At 44.1% G+C, this 22,266-nt stretch overlaps 1 protein-coding gene across 2 annotated transcripts; it reads right to left on the bottom strand.

Moving 5' to 3' along the window:
• Window positions 1–12,901: 12,901 nt before the first annotated feature.
• On the bottom strand, window positions 12,902–20,333 carry TMEM100 (transmembrane protein 100). Of its 2 annotated transcripts, XM_019542444.1 has the most exons (3): window positions 20,008–20,332; window positions 19,500–19,689; window positions 12,902–14,167 (listed from the first exon to the last, which is right to left on the bottom strand). In XM_019542444.1, the coding sequence occupies exon 3, from the start codon at window positions 14,099–14,101 to the stop codon at window positions 13,697–13,699; it is 405 nt and encodes a 134-aa protein (XP_019397989.1). In that variant the 5' UTR covers window positions 14,102–14,167; window positions 19,500–19,689; window positions 20,008–20,332; the 3' UTR covers window positions 12,902–13,696. The 2 variants fall into 2 exon arrangements, with proteins under 2 accessions (XP_019397989.1, XP_019397990.1); XM_019542445.1 differs by having other exon boundaries at window positions 12,902–14,164; window positions 19,500–20,333.
• Between the last annotated feature and the right edge of the window lie 1,933 nt (window positions 20,334–22,266).

Below are 22,266 nucleotides of genomic sequence, written 5' to 3'. Positions count from 1 at the left end.
TGTGAACATGGCCATATCTCTAGACTAGAGGAAGGTCAGAATGGCCTCTATTGTCATGGCCTTCCATTTTCATGAACAGCAGTCAGCCATGCTTAGTAAGCACTCCTTGTCTCAGTTATAAATCTGGCAAAATATGCATATTAAGTCAGCAACATATAGAGAGACTGCAGTTTGCCCTGCCACATAAATTTAAAAAACCCCAGTCTTGTACCCCTGTAACAATCCTTTGTATATTCTGATCATCTGCCCTATTTGCAAAATGGCCACAATCCATTGTAGTCTATGTAGTCTTGACAGCTGACCGCAACTCCCATTTGCCGATCGAATACTAACTGTATGGGACCAGCCTACATTTTCAGTTCTGGTTTCAGTTCTACGTCCAGAGAACAGCAAGTTCTGATTCAAAGAGGTTCCTTTCCATGCAGGCTCAGTAGTGATCCTTCCACAGAAAAGCAAATAGTCTTGAGCAGATAATTTTCTGTGGAGGGAATAAAGCTATTTTGTGAAATTGCTTTTTGGGGGCCTCTGGTAAAGGATCTGATGATCCAAGGCCAGTTCTAACTGGACACAGCTGTCCAAAAGACAAAAGCCACTACCAGAATAGGCACACACAGGTGTGAACTAGAGACACCGCCACAAGAGCAGGGGCACGCATTTGCAGCAGCAGAAATATTTTGCTGCAGTGCACGCCCCTGCTCATGCAGTTTGCAGTGGGACACACTGTCCGGCTGCTCCATGTGCTGCAGGGGGGCTGGCTGGAGCGGCACGTGGAGATAGAGGAGCAGGCAGCCTCAGCACGGGGGCTCTGCAGCGTGCAGAGATGGGGGAGCAGGCATCCCATGGCTGCCTACTCCCCGGCTGGCTGGGGCACTGTGCCCCAGCCTGGGGGCTCTGCGAAGACCAGGGAGCAGGCAGCCCTAGGTCCAGCACACATCACTTTTGTGTGCTTTGCAAAACCCTTTTTTAGAGTGTTTTGTGGATTTTTTTGCTACCAGAAAATGTCAGTAGCAAATTTTGCTCCAGCACTGCAAATCAGCAGTGCAGCACACAGTTTAACGTGCAATACGTGCAGTTCATGGTGCCACAGTGAGGTTTGTGGTGCCACAAACTGCATGTGCCTGCATGTCTGGATCCAGCCAAGAAGTCTAGCAAAGCTATTTGCTGCTGCCAGATCTCCTGACTCAATCTTGTGCTTCATCCAAAAGTTAAAACAAAGTTCTTTATCTAGCCACGGGCATGGCAGGAGCAGCAGGAGGTGAATGTCTTCCAAAGAAACCTGCCAATGTGCTTTGGTCCTGACCTGGCAAGTTTATCTCTGAGTTAAATTCAGTCTCAGCAAAGAAAAGGAAAGCAAAAAAGAAAAAAACTCTCACATGCAAAACAAATGAGCATATAAACTCTCTTCTTATCCTTTAGATGAATATTTCAGTCTATGGATGAATATTTGGGTTTCCACCTATCCTTGGCAGCTGTATTTTGAAGGGGAGACAACCAGTGGTATATTCATTTCATGAAGATTCAAAACAGAAGAGATTCCTCTGATTGGCACAAAAGTCCTTTCAATAAACATCTACCATCTGATTTAACACCTGGTGGACTCTACCCCTGTCAGTACATCTTTGCTTTCCAGGCTTAAAACAAATCTACAGAAGACTCTGACACTGTAGGTACATTGTTAAAAATGGGGTTTTTGGTAAGGAACTCAAGTTACTGGAAAAATTCGAAGATTATATTTAAGTATTATAATAAAATCCATCCTCCCTTATATTTTTCCATCAAGGCCTGAGCTCATGGCTTTACGTTTCTTTTCAGTTTTTTTCCCTTTACAACCATTAGACAGCTGAAGTGGAGCTTTGACTGAATGGGGCTAATCCTCTCTAAAATGTTGGAAACAACATGGGTCTGGCAAGGAGTGAACCCCCAAATCCCATATGATCCCTTTGCTCAACACACTGTAAATTGGAACAAGGTTTTAGTGCTATGTGAATACTCAGACAGTGCCTTCAAGTGTACAGTTTATGCACCTCACCATTTATTATTTAAGAAGATTGCAGTCATCAGGGCTCTGACAGCTGTCATATCATCAGCTGTTGCAATGCAAAGACTGAACCTCACAGTCAAGTGTCCATAGGTAAAAAAAAAAATAATAATAATAATAATTTTCTAACAGCTAATTTTCAAAGCAATATTGAGTACATCGTCTTTTTAATGTGCTGTAACTCATCTTCCAACAGCTGAAAAGTGACCAGGAACATACGTGCCCTTACAGTTCTCGCACAGGAAAAACATCAATTCATTTCAACGGTTTTGTCTGCAGAAGGACTGGCGGGTGGGGTATGACTTGACTGTCTATTTCTAGCCTGGATTTTATTAACCCTTTTTCATGTGGTAATCTATCTGCACCCATTTTGTTTCCAGATCAGGAAGCAATCGATCCAATCGTCGGAATTTCTTACGAAAACTGGCTATTTATAGGTAAGTGGCTGCGAGAGCAGGATGTCTATTTACAAACTTATTGCAACGAGCCCGAGCCAGAATGACGACTGAAGAGCTTTTCTGCCTGCGTGATAAATAAAGATAGCCGATCTCCTTTTTGAAAACACCATCATTTACTAAGAAAAAAACAGAGCCGACTTCGAGTGTGTGCATGTGAGTGTATTTCTTCTCCTTAAGGGACACAAAATTCTAAAGAAAGGATACAGATGAACAATGCCTTTTCAGCTTGTGTTGGTTTTCAAATTAATGTTTTCCCCCTCTACCTATTTTGCTTTAGGTTTCAGGTCCATTGCACCTGCTTTGTGAAGAGGTAGATTTTATTACGCCTCAGATGAGTGTGCTACGTGGTGCTGCAGATGCCACGCTGCACGTGCGGTGTTCCCTACGCTGCTTCTTTGTAGTGCAGGAGGTTTTTTGGCCCCTGGGAGATCCCAGAGTAAAAAAAAAAAAAACCCATGCCAAAAAAAAGCAGGGTGGTGCATATGGTGGCAGCGTGCACTGCCCCGAACCTGGTCAGCCAGAACCACATGTAGCTGCTGGCCAGGCTTCCTGCTGTGGCTTCCTCCGTGGCAGCTCCTGGAGGCCCCCAAGACCCCAGGTAAGGTGCTGGCCCCATCCTCCCCTACCCACCTGAGGTAACCTGCTGCACACCAGAGTCTGTGTGGCATGGGCATTCCCCGGGAGCAAGTAGCAGCAGCACAAGGTATGCCTCTGCTACTTGTCCCTGGGGGAAACTGAAGTTCCCGGTCATCTGGGTGCACCCACGAGTTGTAAATATGGGCATGTTGCATTCCTGGCTAAAAAGAGTTTATGAAATCAAAGCACAGACAATGTGGACACCCATGATTGCTTCCTCCTCCAGAAGTTGGAGGGATGCCCATGAGAACGTGGCAAAAGTTATGTTGTTTCTTGCATGTTGTCTCAGAAAAGGGAGGTAGGATGGAGCAAGTCCTCTCTCCACTGGTTTCCCCGGGGTCAGAACAGATGGGTCTCGCCTCCAACCCGCTGCACCGGCACCTTCCAAACTGCTGCACTCTGCATCTGCTAGCGGTGCGTTTCCAGGGGTAGTTTTCATAGAAGTATGAGCCCTATTTACTTCCCAGAACTCCCCGGGGAATACTTGGTAAGAGGAGATGCTGCATATTGGGACCAGTACCCGCTCCCCTCTTTCAGCCTCAGCCACTGGAGATGCTTGGAGACTCAACTGCAGGAGAGGTGAAGCCTGGAAGCATTCCCCATCTTTGTGAGCATGAGAAAAGCCGTGCATGAAAAGTGTCTCTTTACTCCTTCAACACTACATATCTTCTGTCCCTCCAGGGTCTCAGAACACCTTTGTTGTACAGTCTTCTGCTTGACACCCCAGGATTTAAAACAACAAAATGGTATCTTTTAAATGAGCAAATAATTGCATTTTCTTTCCCCTTGAAGAGCCTTCTGCATTCTGGTGCTGTTTTCTAACACTATTTGTTTTTGACCAAGAAGTAAATACCGTTCATTGACCGCGTGACCAGCTCTCAGAGGTTTCATTATGAACCTAAGCAGTCCAACCTCAGAAATGTCATGCCTGTCCAGAGATGGAAAAATAAAAGGTGCACTTCATAAACTACAAACCCGAAACTCCACCAAGTTCGATTCCTTGTGGCTTCAGGACCGGGAAGCCAAAGCCTAGTATTTTCCTAGCAGCTCAGGAAAAATAACTGCCCCTTGGTGAATTTGGGCACGCATCTTACTTAAAGCGAACGGGAGATTTGCCAACATAAGGTCCGTTGGTTCTGACCTTTCTTAGTAGTCAGACTAAAGGGGGAAGATGAGGGCTTGCTTACAAACAAACAGTTTCCTTGCAGCTGCAATCCCAGCATGCCATTCCACCGCATATTCTGGCTCCCGTCCACCAGCCCCGGAAATAAAGAGTCTTTTTCTGGCGTGCATTTTGCATTTCGATTATTAGTTACATATCTTAGCTATTTGCCCCTCTATGTAATCAGGCCAGCGCATTCTTTCCAAGCTGGAAGAACTCAACTTAAGAGCTCAAGACGTTAAGAAGCAGCCAGGAGTTTTGGGTGCCCAAATAAAACGCTGTTTAAAAGGGCTCAATGCTTGGAGGGCAGGTATTCAACACCTCCTGAAGAATCAGGCACCCAATAACTGCGGCCCATAAAATCAGTGGCTACTTTAGAAAAGACGGCTGCAAACTCCAGGAAAGCGGTCTCAGGGCTCCGGGGCTCACCGCATTGTCCTATGAGAACCTAGACACGTTATCTATGTGCGGGAGGGGAAGGATGGCATACGTAGCCTTCTTGTCCTTTCCACCCATCTTCTGTAAGGTCTTAAATGTAATTATGTCGAGGAATTTGGGTAGTGCTATGCAGCTCGTGAGAGGCATGTAATAAGACTGCTGGCTAGCTGTGGAAGATAGCTGACCGCACACACTGCAATACCCAACCTTTATGGTAGCATTCCTGAACTTCACTCCAACTGCAGCTTAAAAGCCCAAATCCAGCCTTTACGTCTCACTTGCAGCATAACTTCCCTTCTCCCGGGGCATTGCTCAGGTTTTAGTCAACTTGCCCAGTTTAAATGAACAACTTGACACCTCATCCTTCTGCAAACAGCTGTAAAATAGAGGGAAATCAATCTGAAACTGAGCTGAAGTTGCTATTTTTCCCACCCCCCACAGTTGATCTAGTTCTTTAGAGAACCGGCGATGGAAACGGGTAGCTGCGGGTCTCGTGTCCTCTCTCAGATCATTTCAGCGAACAGACCTGCAATGCCATTATTTTGTTCTTGTTTCAAATAGCCATTGCATAACTCCCCGGCTGCGAGAGCTCAAAGGAAAGAACAAAGAGCTGCAGTAGAGTTAACAGCCAGAGATAATGAGACACCATCTCTTCCCATGTGGTGACGTTTCTGCAACCCGGCTGGCTGGATGTTATTTTAATAGCTGTGCATCCCACCCATACGTTTCTGTGGGCCCAGAAGCCGATCTGCTGTGACGCCTTGCAAGCTTGAAACTTACTCATGTTCAGGAATGGGAGGGTCAGGGCCATTGACACACACCAGTATCCTGCTGCCTATTATTTCCTGCCTGTTCTGGCGTCGTACCAACCCCTAACATGACAGGTGGATGGAGTTCACAAAGAAATAATGTCATGGGCCAGTTTTCCAGGAAAGCTGTTAACTCTATTCACAAACTTGGGACCTTAGACTGAAGGGAACATGGCTGAGAAAAGTGCTAGTTGTTGGATTTTTTTTTTTTTTTTAATAGCCTTTTTCACCAAAGTCTGTTAACTGTTTCAGGGTACAAAGTGGCTCCGTTTTTGGAGATTAAACTGCAATTTGGCAACGTGTGTTTCACCGTAGCAGGGGGACGTAATCTGGGAGTGCCAAAGAGCTCCATCCTATGCCATAATTAATTCATTATTAATGAATAATTAATAATTGCTGGCTAGAGCAATTATTACATCGTGGTAGCAAATGAAATGCAGTTTTGCTGGACTGGCTGTAGCAATGGGGAAGATTGAACTATGACAATTGGATCCTAGCCTGAGGTTACTAGCAAAGCCTCAGTAATTTTACTGCAATTCAATTGCCAGCTGAGGATGGGGCCCGACACACAATACAAACTCATCGTTACGGTCCAAAACTCTGCTTCTTTCAGCTGGACGATCTACACGACTTAGAAAGATACTTCATCTGAGGCAGATCTCTCCTCTGTGTGTGCGTGCAGTATTTTTTTTACTGTCCATACAGAACCATATGTTTAATGTCACACACATGGGTTTCTGGCTTTTAATGCAGAGGAGTTATTGAGGCACTTTGTGAAACCGAAATGTCGACTGACTTCCTAGAAATGCCAAGCAGCTGGCAGGGAAGCCCAAGGTGAATGAATCAGCTTACCTGGGCATCAGTGGGTCCGTCACACGAGGAAGGTGCCCAGGATTCAATCCTCAGTTGTGTTAGCAGAGACATTAAAGACACAAGTAAGAACTGAAAATTCAAGGAAAAGTTAGAAGCTTGCTCTGCCTGTGCAGTCTGGTCCATGAAGTCTGGTCTGTGTGGATAGTTTTACCCATAGAATTGTCTATTGGCGAATACAAGAAAGCTCTGGTGCAGTGATATTGCAGTAAAAATGCCTTTACTCCGGTAAAGATGATCAGCTATAGGATACTGCCGTTTTTAGCACTCGGAAACATCTGAAATACAGACAGCAGAGCTTTCAGGCTAATGGAAAAATATTGGAAGAATAATTATTGTGAACACCATTTTCCCTTTCTTTTTTGGAATGGCTCTGCACAGCCTCTACCAAGCTGTGTCTAGTGGCAGAAAGTGCTCGCCACGGGGAAGCCACCGGTACACGTAGGTACGTGCATTGCTCCTGCCAGATCCGAGGGACGCAGGTAGCGGTAGTGTCTTCTCTCACAAGGACACCGGATACATTAAGGATTGTGAGGTTCTCAGATCTGATGGTAAAGCAGCCTGACAAGTTCCTAAGACAGAAAAATGTAACTCATTGAATACATCCGTGAAATCAACCCCCCTCTTTTTGATTTATTCCGACAGATCACAGACTTCGAACCCTCCACAGTCACGTACGAAGCATAGCCACTGTTGTGTGGCCTGGGAATCATAATTTGGGCGTTCTGACTTGAACAAATATTAAGCATTGTCGTACTGAACTGATTATTATTTTAAAATATTGTCCCAAGCTATAACGGGCTTTGTGTACAATAGCAATACAGGGTGTAGTTACAGACACAATTTCCTGTACTTAGGTTTTTAAATTATTATTTAAGGTCCCCGTAATGTTTGCCGGGTGCACCAGTGCAATTCCCCTATTAGATAATTTGCTATCCTTGTGAGGGAGACTTTTCTTGTGCAACGCTGCCAGAGCTTTCAGGAAGGGAGAGCCAAGCCTTTCTGACAATAAAATTTGCATCAGTTCCCACCCAGCTTCACCCAGAACTGAAGTACCAGCTGCTGCATTCAGTGCTTTTTCACACCAGAAGGGCAGGCGTGTTTGAACAGGAGATTAATTCTGATTTTTCTGAAACGGCCCCCAGCGAGCCGTAGGTTGAGTTTTGGACTCTAACGAACAATACCAAGAGGCAGTCGCTGGGTTTGAATCAAAGCTGCGAGGACTGTGTGGCTGAGACATGAAAATCCAAATCACATGTTTTGCTAAATTCACGAGCAATTTTGAACTCAGATTTTGTCAGACTGAGCCTGAGGTCTGAGTTTGCAGCTGACTAGTTTGGGGAGTCACTAAAGGTAGTTCTGGCATCGTAGCAAGAGTTTAGCTCCAACCAAATGTCCTACCAGCATTCTCCGGTCAAATGAAAGCAACAGCAGTGACAAAATTGTGTTTCTCTAGCACAGTGATTTTCAACCAGAGTGCCCTGGCATGTGAAAAGACAACTCACAAGATGAACCTAGAGTTTTTTAAAAACGAATCCACAGTGTTAAAAATGTGCTGGCCTGTTGTAGTCTTTCTAAGTTCATTACAATAGAAGAATTGCTCTATTTGCTATAGTAAAAAAAGAGCATAGACTAAGAGCTAGCATTTTCCAAGGGGTGCCCCCAGTTTACTGAGGGATCTTTTCAGACCTGACCCTAGGGGTGTGTGGGGCCAGGGGCATATCAGCCTGTGTAGGGGGCAAGTGGCTGGAGTGGGGCATGCTGGGGAGGGGGGCAGCAAGCAGCCAAAGTGCAAAGTTGGTGGTGCGCAGCGGCTTCGTGGAGTGGTGGTGCCCTTGGCACTGCCCATGGACCCCCCAAAAGCATGGGGCCTGGGGTAGTTGCCCTGATTTGCACCCCCTCTACAAGGGATGGCTATGGGTGTCTTGAATCTATCGAGGGGTGCCTCAAGTCTAAAACGATTGAAAATCACTGTTCTAGCCCCTTCTGCAAAGGACTCTACAACGTGTTAAAAAGTACCAAGCACTGCAACTTGTGGCAGGTAAATAACATTATCTCCAGATAAGACAGCTAAATAGAAAAATAGCATAGGGATGTACAAAAAAAAAAATCAACCTATTCCAAAAGGGGACACTCATTTTGAATATCGCGTGTGAAATACCAAAAACTCCAGCTGTCCCAAAACCAAGACACCCAAAATTAATTGTAAGTATAATTGCACCTGCTACATTTCTCCTTATAATGAACTGGAGCCTGGGGCCCTAGTGAGTTCTGTACCTGGAGCTCTATCACTCTCACACTATTAAGGTGGCATAGACCTCTCTATCCCCAGTTCTTTTTTCTGGAACATTGCTTTGGTATCTGCCCCTCTCCTCTACTTGCACTGGGGCACATCAAAGGCACTATACCTAGTAGGCTGGATGTTTGAAATGCTGTCCATACGGCCTCCCAGAAGGCTTAGGTCTAATTGCCCTGTTGTTAGCAAACCAGAGGGTGGCACAAGTGGTCTGTCCTTCATCTGCATGTGCTGTGCTGGTCTCCCATGGATGTCAATGGGAGCTACATAGAGCAGAATATGGAGACCTGCTGCACCGATTGCAGAGGGAAGCTCTGCCTTGTAAAAGCCTGTGGCCCAGAGGTTCCTTTGCTTATTCCCCATGCACCCCCCTTGCAAGCTCCATCGTGCATGGCCATTTCTCTGGCTTGGGCCACAGGCTAGATTTGCACCCTCATTTGCTTTCTGACCCTGCATGTCACACGTGCATTCATTTGCTAGGATACCAGCATCTTGAAAGGAAGAATCCCTGCGTTGGAGACACTTGTCTTCTGAAGACAGAGGTCTGGGCTCTCCGCTCCCCTACACCCAGGGCTGTAACTGGGTGCAGCTACTCCTGACTTAACAAATTACCTCTGAGAGCCATTAGTGTGTGACAGTTTGAAGCCGGGCAGAAGGTAGAGTGGGATGGCATCTTACCGTGGTTCAGAGAGACCTGAGTTTTCATAAGCAAAACCTACTGCATTGGATGCATCACTGAACTCACTGATGGACCTTGCAGCTCTACAGAGAGCCAGATATCCCCTCTGCTGCTCTTCACAAAAGTCCACTGCCAAAAAAGGGTCAAAAACCATGTCCGTTTTGCAAGGAAAGCCACTAAGCAACTCTGTCCGTGCCTCTGGTCAAGCCATCCAGCCTTGTTGATACCAGTCACTTTTCTCATTTTACCCAGGGAAGCCACTGCTTTAATCCACCTGTTCAATTATTTATCATGCTATGCATTTCCTGTTAATTGTCACTCATGCAAAGGCACTTCATGGTAAGGGGACACCCTAATATTTTTTAATGACCTTAAGCAAAGTGATTGACACTAGATACCAGTGTCAGATGTTCTGGTGACGCAATATGTTCTCCAAGCAGCAGGAAAGCTTCCTGCCATGATAAGTTAGAGCTATGAGAGTGCTAAAATGTGTTGTCAGCTTTCCTCTGATGCAAGCGATTTTATTATAGTGTCTGGTAACCATGGAGTGTAGCAACGCAAATACTGCCTCTAAACATCCCCTCCCATATGTATAGCCTGCTCTATTTAAAACACAATGTGCACTTTAGAAGTCCAGGGATAAGTTATGGATTTTATGAGTGCAAGCCAGGCAGGGTAGAGGAAAAAAGACCACCCCCCCAAGTCTGGTCATGAGTGAAAGGTGGCCTGATAAATCTAGGACCCACATGCAACCTGCAGTGGGATGCTCCTTGCTGTACCTCTTCAAAGAGGTATATACAGCGCAGCCCTTGTGCAAAGATGGGGTGTCAGTAGGAAGAGGGTTAAACCCATGTTTTAGGCTCCCACTTCTCAGCAGGCAGAGGCTGCCTACCCTATAAATAATGATTAAAAAATTATTTGACCATAAAACAATTTATTAACTTTGAAAAAGGGAGGCTGCCAAATAACGATTGGCAGCAGGCTTTTACTTCCAGATCCTTGTTAAAAATGTATGGTCTTCAATTACAGTCCCATTTATTAGATTTTGTCAACAGTGTGGAGTGTTTTTCATTCACTGTTTCCTCCATTTTCAAGGATTTGCTTTCTCTCTTAACAGTCAAGACCGGAAGCCCTCAAAAATGAGTGCACAGAAATGAGACGGTCTTACCCTGGAAGATCGGCTCACTGCACAGTCAGACATCTGCAGCTCCTTCTCCTCTCTTGCTCACCCTGCAGAGCAAACACAGCTTTGGGACTGCAAGCCTATTCCTTCCGGGGCATCCACAACCAAGCCCTCATCCATTATTTCTGTGCAAACCTGCTGAAAGCTGTTTGTTTGCACTGATGCTCTATCTTTATTCCTGCAGATGTTACATGAAAAGGAAAGAACCCAGCTTGACTGTCAGATCCCTGGCTGAACTTAATGAATTTGGGAGAACTTTAAGCATACTGGACATAAAAATATCAGTGCAAGCCAATTTAGAGATGGTTTTCAGACTAGACGAACACACATAGATAGCATGTACTTTCTTAAGGCCAGACTCTGCCCAGCATGCAGCTGGAATATACTTTTGACAGCAGAGAGGGCTTTTCCCCTGGGGTGATGTGGTTCTGTTATGCCCCAATGCCAGGTTGTGGCTTAGAGGCACCATTCAGCCCCTAATACGAAATGACAAGTTAATCCACAGTGCTTCTCACATAATGTACAACGCCACTGCATGCCGATACCTGATATCACTATGATTGCCGCGCTGACTGTGCACTTTGCAGGGACCACAGCCAGTCATTTCACTGATCTGAAAATACAGCTCGCTCAAGTGAACCCACAGCCACATCATGCATGGCTTCCCCATCCGCACCCCCAACTTCTCACGGCAGCCAATGGAAAGTGGCGTTGGATAGCACCCTGCAGAGAAACACGGGCATATGCCCCACTCCCTTCCATCTGATTTTAACCACATGCTTCAGGTTGAAATTCAGCAGGAATCTTAATCCCAGGTTTAATTGATCAAAGATACTGAGAGCACCTGACTTGGACTGACGTTCTAGATCGGACGTTCTAGCGTTGCCAACGTTGGGTGTTGAACGCCAATGAATATAAAAGGGAAGTCACAGAAGTGAGAGCAGAGGTCAATCACAGTAGAGCCAGCAAACAAACTGGGACCTCACTTAATCCATGAAAATATCTCTGCTCTTACATATTGTAACAGTTGAGATTAAAATAATTTTTTTTTTTTTTTTAACTGTAAACTCATTTTTCTTCCCTTTGTCCTGGCAAAACATTCAGAACAAAAGTCAGAAGGAAAAGTAGGTCAGAATAAATTGTAAGTGCCCCAAGGAAACAATAAGGACTAGATTTTATCTCCTTCACCAACAAATAACTCCATCACCATGTGGGCTGCAGCTTGGCCTGTTTACTTCCATAGGGCAACTAACTGAGTAAGCCGAGACTTGCTCAGTTAGGTGGCTCAACAGGTGACCGTGCTAACGGAGTCAGAAATAGAAGGGCTTGCTACGCAAGCATTTTAAGATCAATTGATCTCCAGGCATATTTGATGGGGCTGGACAAAAAAAGGAGTAAGAGAAAAAATAATCACAAAAAATTCAGATGCGTTTTGTGTTCACAGGAGGCTGGCTCAGTTCTGCAATGTTGCCCATCCCAACCTTTCAACAGGGGTCTGATACAAATCCCTTCCAAGTCAAACATTTCCATTGATTTCCAATGAGTTTTTTAATCTGCTGAATTCAGTACAGGGTCAGGCCTTGCAGGGATTTAAAAATAAAATGTATCTAAGCCCCAACTCTTAAAAACCGTCAGCTCATCCTTACATCATGTCCTCTTTAGGTCAGCTTGACTGTGTGTCCCTGTGCAATTTTGAAGAGTGTGCCTTGGTAAATGAGGCCATATCTCGTCTATCGTATTTGCTAAGTTTTGTCTGTACAACTTCCAGAAATAGAAACTTCCTCTTTGCGAACGTCCTCCAACTCTTCAGCAATTCAAGATACTAGAAAAAGAATACTTAAAAAAAAAATTCTGGGTCCCACTAGACATACAGTCTGAGGCACAGTACTGTGCAGATCCAGTAACACCAGTATATCTACTTGTAGGCATTAACATACAACCGATGGCAAATGTTTGCACTGTGTTGTTAAACAGATAAATAATTATGATCTGCTCAAGTGATGTCACCTTCATGCTCAAATGATGTTATTCTTATGAATGATCCTATCAATCATTCATCATTCACCACCTCAGTTGGCTTGTACATCTAACTGAACATCTGTCTGCCTTAACGGTCCTCCAGTACATCAATATTTAACAAGGATGTGAAAACAATAGGGCATCAAATCAAATACATGGTCTGAACATGCAGCGCAGATTGGCCAAGTTGTGCATTTGAAAATGCTATTGCTCAATAAAGGAATATCCTAAGGAGCTCGTAAAGCACCATATGTGAAGTAAAAAGAATTGGAGTTGAAATTGTCCAGATGACAATGAACAATACCAGAGTTTCTAAAGCTCTAGCAGCACTGAATGTTTATTATTTTAATGAAATATACAACTTTTTTATATCAAAATCCTCAAAAGTGCTAAATCCAACCACTTTAATTTACAAAAGAAGTCTCACTTTCTTTTTTTAAGCTATACTCATACCTTGTTATTTATGTTGGACAAATATTATGAATAGCTACCTACATCTAGTCAACAGTAAAACAAGTTAATATTACTGTCTGTTTAAAAGAGAAAAAAAAAGTACCACAGATATAATCACTGGAACAAACCCAAAAGATGTCCCGAGATCCAAGAATCGGTTTATGAAGCAATCACAGTTTTTGTTTGCTTGTTTGTTGTTTCAGGGAACAATATAAATCAAAGGCAATCTGGCCAGACGTGCGACGGTAATCTGTCCTCTCTCAGTCCACCCCTCACAAGCATGCATTATTTTTAAGCAGGTTTTGTCCCATCAGGTCAGTTCAGATTGTTTTCTTCATTTTCACAGGGCTCCACTTTCTCCCCTATCCTCAGAGCGCTGACTGCAGCTCTGGACTGCCGTTACGATGAAATCATTTTCCATGAATTGGTTGGGGGGTGGAGGGGGTGGAGAAGAGAATTTTTTTCTTTCCCTGTCTTGGCAAGAAATATCATTCAGTCATATCAACCACCAATTCCAGAGATGCTCCTAGAGTCTCTCTCTCAATCCATCCCATCTATTTCCATTGTGAAGAATAATCCCTCAGACCAACTCATGAATAAATAGTCAGACAGACACACAAGAGATCTCTCCTCTCCGGGATTTTCCTGGTCGTCTTTAACCGAACAAGGTTCTCTGATTCGCCACAAGTGCCGTTTGACTCTCCCGTCTCTTTGCTTTCTTATTTCTTTGCCTGACTTTCCAGCACACGGCGCTAGAAGCCAGGAGAAGCAGTCCTGAGGACAAAAGGACCAGTCCAAACACCGAGATGACGGATCCATGGGAATTGAAGCTGTATGCCACGGCGGTGACCACCACCCCTGCTATAAGGATGACCACCCCAAAGGGGATAGTGCAACGGTAGCAAGAGAGCTCTGCCCCTCCCGTCGCTGCTGTCAGCTGGCATTCGCTGACCAAGGGGATCGTGGTTACCACGCATTCATTGTTATTGCTCTTCTCCATTGTGATGGGTTCAGGGTACTTGGGAGCTCCCAGCAGCTCTTTAATGGGCTCGTTTGTCATCTTCCACTTCTTGTCTTCCTTAGTGAGCTCTTAGTCTAGGCCAAGTTCTGCTGAAAAGGCCTTCTGCTGTGGAAAGAAGATGCATGTATTCAAGTGACAAGTAGTTAATGATTAATTAATGATGTCCCAGTCAGGCTTACACATACACAGGATTAGGTATTGTGCAAACACAGGTTCTTACCTGGCAAAGATTCATCCTTGGCCTTAGTTTTAAACACACACATCACCCTGCTTATTGCTGTGATTTAGAATCGATTTTCATGGGCTTATACTTGATGTTAAGTTTATGTACACATTTGCACAGACCCTGACTCGCAGAGCTACGAAAACACTCTGGTTTTGCTTGCATGCCACAGTAAAAAAGGTGTAGAAGGATACAGCCATATTTTAATATATTGGCATTGCTACAGTGCTCACCTGTACTAATCATATTTAGACCCAAGTCCTGCAAAGATTTAAGCATGTATTTAGCATACAGTTTGTGGTAATCCAATGGACTAGTGACCTGCCTATGTAGAGCAAAGCATCTATTTAAACTCTGGTAGATCTAGTGTTTCTAATGAAGAGGAAAAGTTGAATGAATCTCACCCAAAATAAAGGCAGCATCTAGTTTTCTTTTAAAATTAAAATACAAAATAGCAAATAGTAAAACAACAACTTGATGTTCCAATGTTTTTTGTCATCCAATTATTTATAATTAACTGTATGTAATAAATAGGGAAGTGTGGTTACAAAATCCAGGGAGCTCTTTACAGTCTGACCTGTGCGATATTTAGAAAGGCTTTATAAACCATGAGATTTCACATCCTTTTTTTTTTTTCCACACAGTTTTCTTCCAGGTCTTTGTTCTCTCCTAGTACATAATAAATAGCATATCACCATCCAGATGAGCAGATGTCACCAGGGAATATACCAACTGAGCAATACCAAGTATTTATCTGCAGTTTCATAACACTGAGCATTGAAGCTTGCATAACTGCATGTAACACACATGTCTCTTGGGAGGTGACATGTACATTGGCTGAAAAAATCACTTTTGATCACAGCTTCTTTGACAACAGGTTGCTGTGAGCACAAGAAATGTTGGCTTCAAGCCCCAATGCTCAGAGCCAACTAGACCTCACGTACCCACTGGACATGAAATCAGTTCAGAGTGGTAGTTCTTCTCTCAGGTGGCCTCTCTGGTTTTAATGTAGTTATTGTCAGCATGCCTGGGACGTAGGACAGCGCTTCACTGAGGTTTTACCGGGCAGAGAAGCACAGGGAGACTAAGGAGAGCAGACAGAACTGCAGCTCCCTGCTGTACCTGTGAACACTTTTCAGGATGCGTTCTGGGTTACAACAACCCCCCGGACCAAACAGAAGTTCGCGGTTGGTTCCAGGGGGAAGGGGTACCTAGCTGCTGGCTGCAGCCTGCAGTTGATTCCCCCTAGTACCAGCCCCTCCTCCCTCCCAGTTCAGAATGGGAGGGTGCAAAGGGAGCTCTTTTAGGGGTGCCCCAGCCAGCGCTGAAGGGTGGGATGGGTGAATTGGGGACCCCACCTCAGAGTGGGGGGGAGACTCCAATACACCTGCCCCCAACCTCCAGCTGGGGCTGAAAACCCCCAAACAGAACTCCCTCCACTTCCTTTCCCCCTTCCCTTTCTGAAAACTACTTGGACGCTGGCAAAAGTGACTTGCATTTGTGGCAAAGTGCTCTAATTGATAGGCCTTCTTCTCCCCCCATGAAGCAAGAACATGCTCATTGGAGGCAGAATCTAGCCCTGAGGCATCAAGGCTGAAACTTTCAAACCTGCACAGGGAACCTAGATATCAATCCCCATTAATTTTAAACACATCCCCGAGTAACCTCAGCTTGAAAATATCCACAGCGTAAATAAATACAAAGGTTTGACCAAAAACTCATGCATCTTTAATGCTCTTTATACCAATTTCAATTTTCAGTCTTCTTTTAGAAGCTAAATTTGAAGCTGTTGATTTGGAGATGAAAAATCTCACTTGGTATTTTAACTTTTTTTTTATTTGGACAATCACCCATTATTCCTAGTTTATAGATCTACTTATCCTAGGCTTTCCCACTGTAGACTACTCAGAGAGCATGTCTACATATTTATCAATGTGCCTTTGCTACTGTGTATTAAGTTTAGTATTTGTAAGATGAGGTACTAGATAAGGATGCACTAGCTGTGCTAACGCACAGTAGCAAAAGCGAACGTGTTTTGTGACACTTAATGCACAGTAGACTAATTCTACTGTGCAGTAGCATGGTTTTTGCTGTGACATATTGATGCACAGTAGAACAGTCCACTGTGCATTAAGACATTTTATACAGATGCACCCACAGTAAAGTTAAACTTGCATGGGAATATTAGCAAGTTCATACATATTGTATCTGGGTTTTCTGAAAAATGCAATGGGACTCAGGCTTCCAAATCCCATTTCGTTACAATGGAAATCGGGCATTCAATTCTCTCAGGTCCCATTACAAGTCCTAGCCTGTGAACAGGAACTCTCTTCCTTGTTTCTGGTTTGCCCAGTGCTGAAGGGCTCCAATCCGTAGTGAAGTAGTGAGGATTAATGTAGAGCTATTATGATTAATAACAGCTCGTAAGGTGCCTATCTCTGCAGAACCGAAGTGCCAAGAAAGACAAATTGCTGCTTGTATTTCAATCCCGTCTAACTCTTCCCAGAATCCCTCCTCTTTGACACCTCTGAATTGCCACCAGGAAGCCCATCAGTAATCTACTGCTGATACTAACTGAACAGTCTTTCAAGTCAATCTAGGAAAAGGTGTCTGGATTAGATGTTTCTATATACCCCACAGGCAAATGCAGCATGGAGCTGGCCTCCTCTGTAATCCTGCCTTATCTGCCTACTGGGGTTTCAATACATCTGGGCTTGGATTTATTTTAAAAGGACCTATGGGATTAAGGTGAAATGCAAACTGTCATAGGCTCTTGTAAAAACTCTGTTTAATATTATTAAACTGCCCAGCAGCCCTTAATGGGAGAACATCAACTCACTACCCAGACAGTTTAATGAAATAATGGTTTCAGGACCTACACATGTCCTTAGGGTCTCTTCCCTGCCATTTTTTGTGGTTTTATTTATGCGCTCCTGTTTCAATTACAATGTGGCTCACTCACCCCTTCACGGTCCGTGGAGTTCCACTAAAATCCATGGGGCTATATACAGGCACCTGTTTTCATGAAGACTATTTCAGGACTGGGATCCAACTGACCATGTAAGGATGAGTTTTACTAGACAGCAGTTGGGGCTGCCAAGGAACCCATGGGAGTTAAGTGAAAGCTGATCACTTGACTTATTTAAGCTCCTTTGCCAATCTCAGGCAAATGCCAAAGAATGGAGAAATTAGTGTTCCTCTCTCTAAATAACAGAAATGTCTGCATGTTACTATTGACCCTGCAAAATCTCTGCTCTTGCAGAGGAGAAGAAGAACTTGGTTCATGCAAGATACGTATTTACAAATACTCACAGAAGAGTAAATTTTATGCTGCAGCTATTCCTTTAAGGTTTGAAAAATATATATATTTGGGGACATATATACCCAAGATACATTTGCAGGCGTCACTAGGGGTTTAGCCGTCTGCTCCTTTCATTCCGCTTCTCTTTCCTCTACATTCATGCTCTTGTCGCTAACAGTATGATGGAGAGCATCGCTAATGGTATGATAGAGAGCACTCTGTTATGGCTCTGGATATCGTGTATGACTATACGACTTCCTGTGTTCTCTTAAAGACTTTTGAGAGATGCTACCTGCACACCAGGTTACACATGGGATTACATGGAAGAACTGTGAAGAGCTTGGTCAGAAATTTTCTTAATCCCAGGGGGGGGAAGGATGGAGGTTCTGCCTTGGCCAGCCTTGAAGAGCCTTACAATAAAGCGTTGGGAATAACCATTTACACTGCCACATATTGTTGTTATGCAGCATGCTTGATCCCCCATGGTACTTAGCAACTCCTGGAAATACAAAGCTCCTTCAATTCCCGCTGACAACAACAGGAGTTGGAAGACATTTGGTTTGTTCAGAGGAAGGCACAGGAGTCCACTCTTAGATAATAAAAGACAACAGCATTGTAGGTACACCATTGCCATAGATGCTATTCATTAACCACCTCTGGAGACGCTCTAGATATTGTTGCTCTGTTCTTAGAACTTTAAACCATGTTTTAACACCTGCTACTGTTGAAAGAAGCCAGGAGAACTGCGGGTAGGGCTAGAAGACCAATGCTATATCTTTTTTTGACTGGGAGTGGGACCTGATTCTCCATTGCTCTGCCCTTCTTGCAGTGATGTGAATGGACAAAAAGTTGTGAAACTTCTGAACCACAAAGGTGACACGGTGTACCCACTTCATACTCCTGGAAGCCACTGCAAAGGTGCAGGGCAGGGGGAGTTTGTCTCATCATCCCATCTTTCAGCTCTAGTCACTGTACCAGAACCTTTAATTTTACTGAACACAACTTCTGCCTTAGATGTTCTCAGCATGTTTTTTAAAAGTGAAATGACTTCCCAATGTAATGTTGAAGTGTTTATTTTTTACCAGGTGCACCATAACAGCTGGGAATTTAGCCAAAGCCCACAGAAGAGTAGGAAATCTCCCAGTGACTTGAAGGCACTTCGGATCAAGCCTGTAACGTACTTGTTCATTTTAAAAGCATTTAATATGCATTTCCTTTACTGGTCTATTCCTGCCCGTTATAAGAATCCGGGCTCTTCTGCTTCCATTCTGGTCCCATATAAGTCTTCTTTTTAAGCAGCACATCACATGGGTGCTTCACATGGGGCTTGACAATGTCAGAAGAGACATATTCATGTTCAGAATAACAAAGCACAAACAAGCCTACAGTATATCAAAGGTCACCCCCAGATAGAACCTGACTCCATAGCCAATGGCAAAACTCCCACAGACTTCAGAGGGGCAGCATATTTGTCTACAGCAGGATATAAGTGGGCAAATGGTCATTTTAAACAAATAAACTCAGCTAAGTCAAATAAACAGAGACTATTGAAAGCACGTGTGTGTTCAGTGTATGCATCCTTGGAAAGTACAAGGCCAGATCCTCAGCCTTTGTACTTTCATGCAGCAGAGTAATACCAGGGCTGACTGACACCAGCTTGGGGTTTTAGAGCAGGAAACTCTACTCATGATACTCTAGCAAGACTAACAGGACCATCAGTTTACTCCTTGTGAATAGGAAAGTCTTTGCTTTGAGAGGACTTTCCTAAGTGGCTGTTTTCACTTAAAAGGGCAGAGTGTTTTAGTGGCGATTGTAATAGATAAAGCTGTAAGAAATGCTTTTCCTCTGAATACACAGCACCTATAGCTAAGAGTAAAATGAGATTTACTGAAAAGTTCTGCATATGCACCTACCATGTCCATGTGAGATCCATCATAACAAGTCACTTGGCTCGGTAACTGGGTAGAGGGAAGTATATGTTTAAAACGTCTCCTTGGTCAACTAGAGGAAAGTCAGGCAGCAACTCAGGCAGCTCCAGCCTTTGAAGTGTCAGTTGTTGCTTGGATGAAGAAATGGAGGTGACACCGTTCTAGCGTGGAGGTTCTGTAAGAAAGGAATTTGGGTAAATTTGGCTCCTTAACAACAAAGCATCTTCATGAAAATTGGTCTCAGCTGCGTAAGGATTCCTGCTCCAGAGTGAATAGAGTAGGAGAGTTTCTACCTCCCTGGCCCTCCGTATCGGTGCTTGCTTTCTTGACCACTTTTGAACTTGTGCGAGCCTTTCCTCTCCTGATAGGACACTCTCGCTGCCAGGTGTCTGGACCCAGGACATCCTTGCCCATTTAGAGCCCCCCTACTGAAAGGCCTGGAGAGGAGAGGATTTGGACGTGGAACTTCGCAATGCAGCAGAATCTAACTTACCTGGTTTCGACTGCTCCGGGTAACAGAGCCCTAGTTCAGCAAACCCAGGGGTACTCTCGCAGCATGAGTCAAAGTCGTCTACACAACAGAACATGGGACTGGGACAGAGGAGACCTGACACTGATTCTCAGCTGTCACTGGCCTGCTGAGTAATGTCAGGCAAGTCCCACCAGCTCTCTGCATTTGTTTTCCATATGTGCAGTGCAGTTCTCCCTGTGCGAGGCACCTGGAAATTACTAATGCATCAGAAGTGAGGTATTATTATATCGGAACACCTCTTTTACACAGATGAACCAAATTCAGTGTCCCACTCCAATGAACACTTTTGTATGGCATTTAATACTGTTTTCTCTTTTTGTTTTCTGAGTTATTTAAAAGAAAAAAAACCCCAACAAAAACAAGATTTTTTTAGCAGGCCTAAACCTAAGTCAGGATTTAATCAAGGCTGGGCCGGTGCAGTAGGACAATTCTGAGGATGCAGCTGGGTTAAACTTATGAACCAGCAAAGATTTATGTTGCTAAGCTTATTCGACCTTCCTTTACTATATGTGTGTGATTTAACACTACATCAGAGGCTTCCATCTGGGAGGTGAGACTAAATACGTGCAATACTAAACTGAACTTACTGTTTCCTTGACTGTGCAAGCTTCCCACAAACACAAGTATGCATTTGCTCAGCCCACACTGTTCTTTAGAAACTTAAGGTAATAAAGGTTGTGACATATCTAAAATCCATTTGGCCGATCTTTGACATAAGCTAATCATAAGGAGATCTGCTTTCTTATCCTCTTAAATATGTTGTTGTGCCTCCTATCTAATGAAGTTACCAGCTGGACTTCGTTAACATCTCCACTGGGAAAAATATATCTAATTTACAGCGCAATCGTGTTGCAGGAAAAAGAAGTGCAATTCTATCCTACATCCAAGGATACAGAAGATAGTTTCTTTAATAGAAATCTTGCAATCAGCCTTACTCGCTTTAAAGGAATGATAACATTGGTTTGAAAACCTCTCCTTAGGATGTCTGTGTTCAGGAAAGCTCCAGGCTGGCACCACATCTAGAACCAGATGTGCCATTCTGTTTTATTTGCTCTTGAATATATTACAGCTTATATAATTAGCGGAGGGGGAGAGAGGGAGCTAAATACATTTTTTAGTCAACAAACCTGATTGACAAAGCAACCTTCATTTCCTTTTAATCAAATGAAGCTGCAAAGCTGAGACAAATGAAAATTTAAAATAATATTAAACTTCATGTTTAATGTGAGGGATTTCCATGTATTGCTCTCTCAGGGGCCAGATTAAGTACCAGACACCTCTGGGTGAGTGCAAAGAGCTGGTGGAGTACATAACTAGCTGCAATCCCTGCACCTTTTTTGGTTTTTTATTCAATATCGGTGGAAGACAATTAAGGGGTTTTTTTTCGCATACAGGTCCCAGGCTTGAATCTCCATTGTGCTGCACCTTGCATGGTCCTTTTGCATTCAAATTTCCGCAGTGCAAAATGCCAGCAAATCATAACTGTTGCGTTTTACACTCGCTTTGCAAAAGAGTGCTACATAAAAAGCAAGGCAATGGAGAATTAGACACTGTGTCAAAATAATGCCAGCGCTCATCTGGGGTTTAGTGGGCAACCAGAAACCCTGATCCTGTAGCCTGCGGTCTCACTGAAACAGAGATGACTGCTCATGTCAGCAAGGCTGAACGATCTATCCTTGGCTAAAAGAGGTAGCAGAGGAGTGTGTTACCCGCCTGCAGACTACGTGAGCATGTGTGCTTCAGTACACTTCTACATGGAAGAATGGCAAAGCCGACATTCAAGGAAATCACACCTTCTCATTTTGCAGCTATAATCCGGATTGAGGGGGGAAAACAACTCAGTACAGTTTAGAAAACTCTTCAGGAGATCTTGCTCTCGAGTGGGCTTGCAAAACCCCATGCACGCCTAGGGTACGATAACACGACGTTTGCCATGTCCGTAATCAAATATTAAATAATGGGGAAGAGCAGTCGAGACCAGGTTTACACTTGCCAGACCCTCTGTGACTAGGCAAGACGGAGCCGACTCTCAAACTAACGGGGCTGTCCTCACCGGGAACTCGTACACTACATCAGAGCTCAAAATTAAGGAAAATATCGGACCGCACGCCTGCTTCCCTCTCATGGAAAGAGATTTATGCCATTCATGCCAGATTCTGCCTGGAGGTAGAAGCTTCTTTCGGCATGGCACGAAAGGGCTCCAGGGCTCCAGTTTTACAG

Source organism: Crocodylus porosus, unplaced genomic scaffold, assembly GCF_001723895.1.
Source record: "Crocodylus porosus isolate Cpor-Errol unplaced genomic scaffold, CroPor_comp1, whole genome shotgun sequence".
NCBI lineage: Eukaryota > Metazoa > Chordata > Crocodylia > Crocodylidae > Crocodylus > Crocodylus porosus.
Note: the sequence above shows the minus strand (reverse complement) of the source record. Positions and strands in the feature narration are given on the sequence as shown.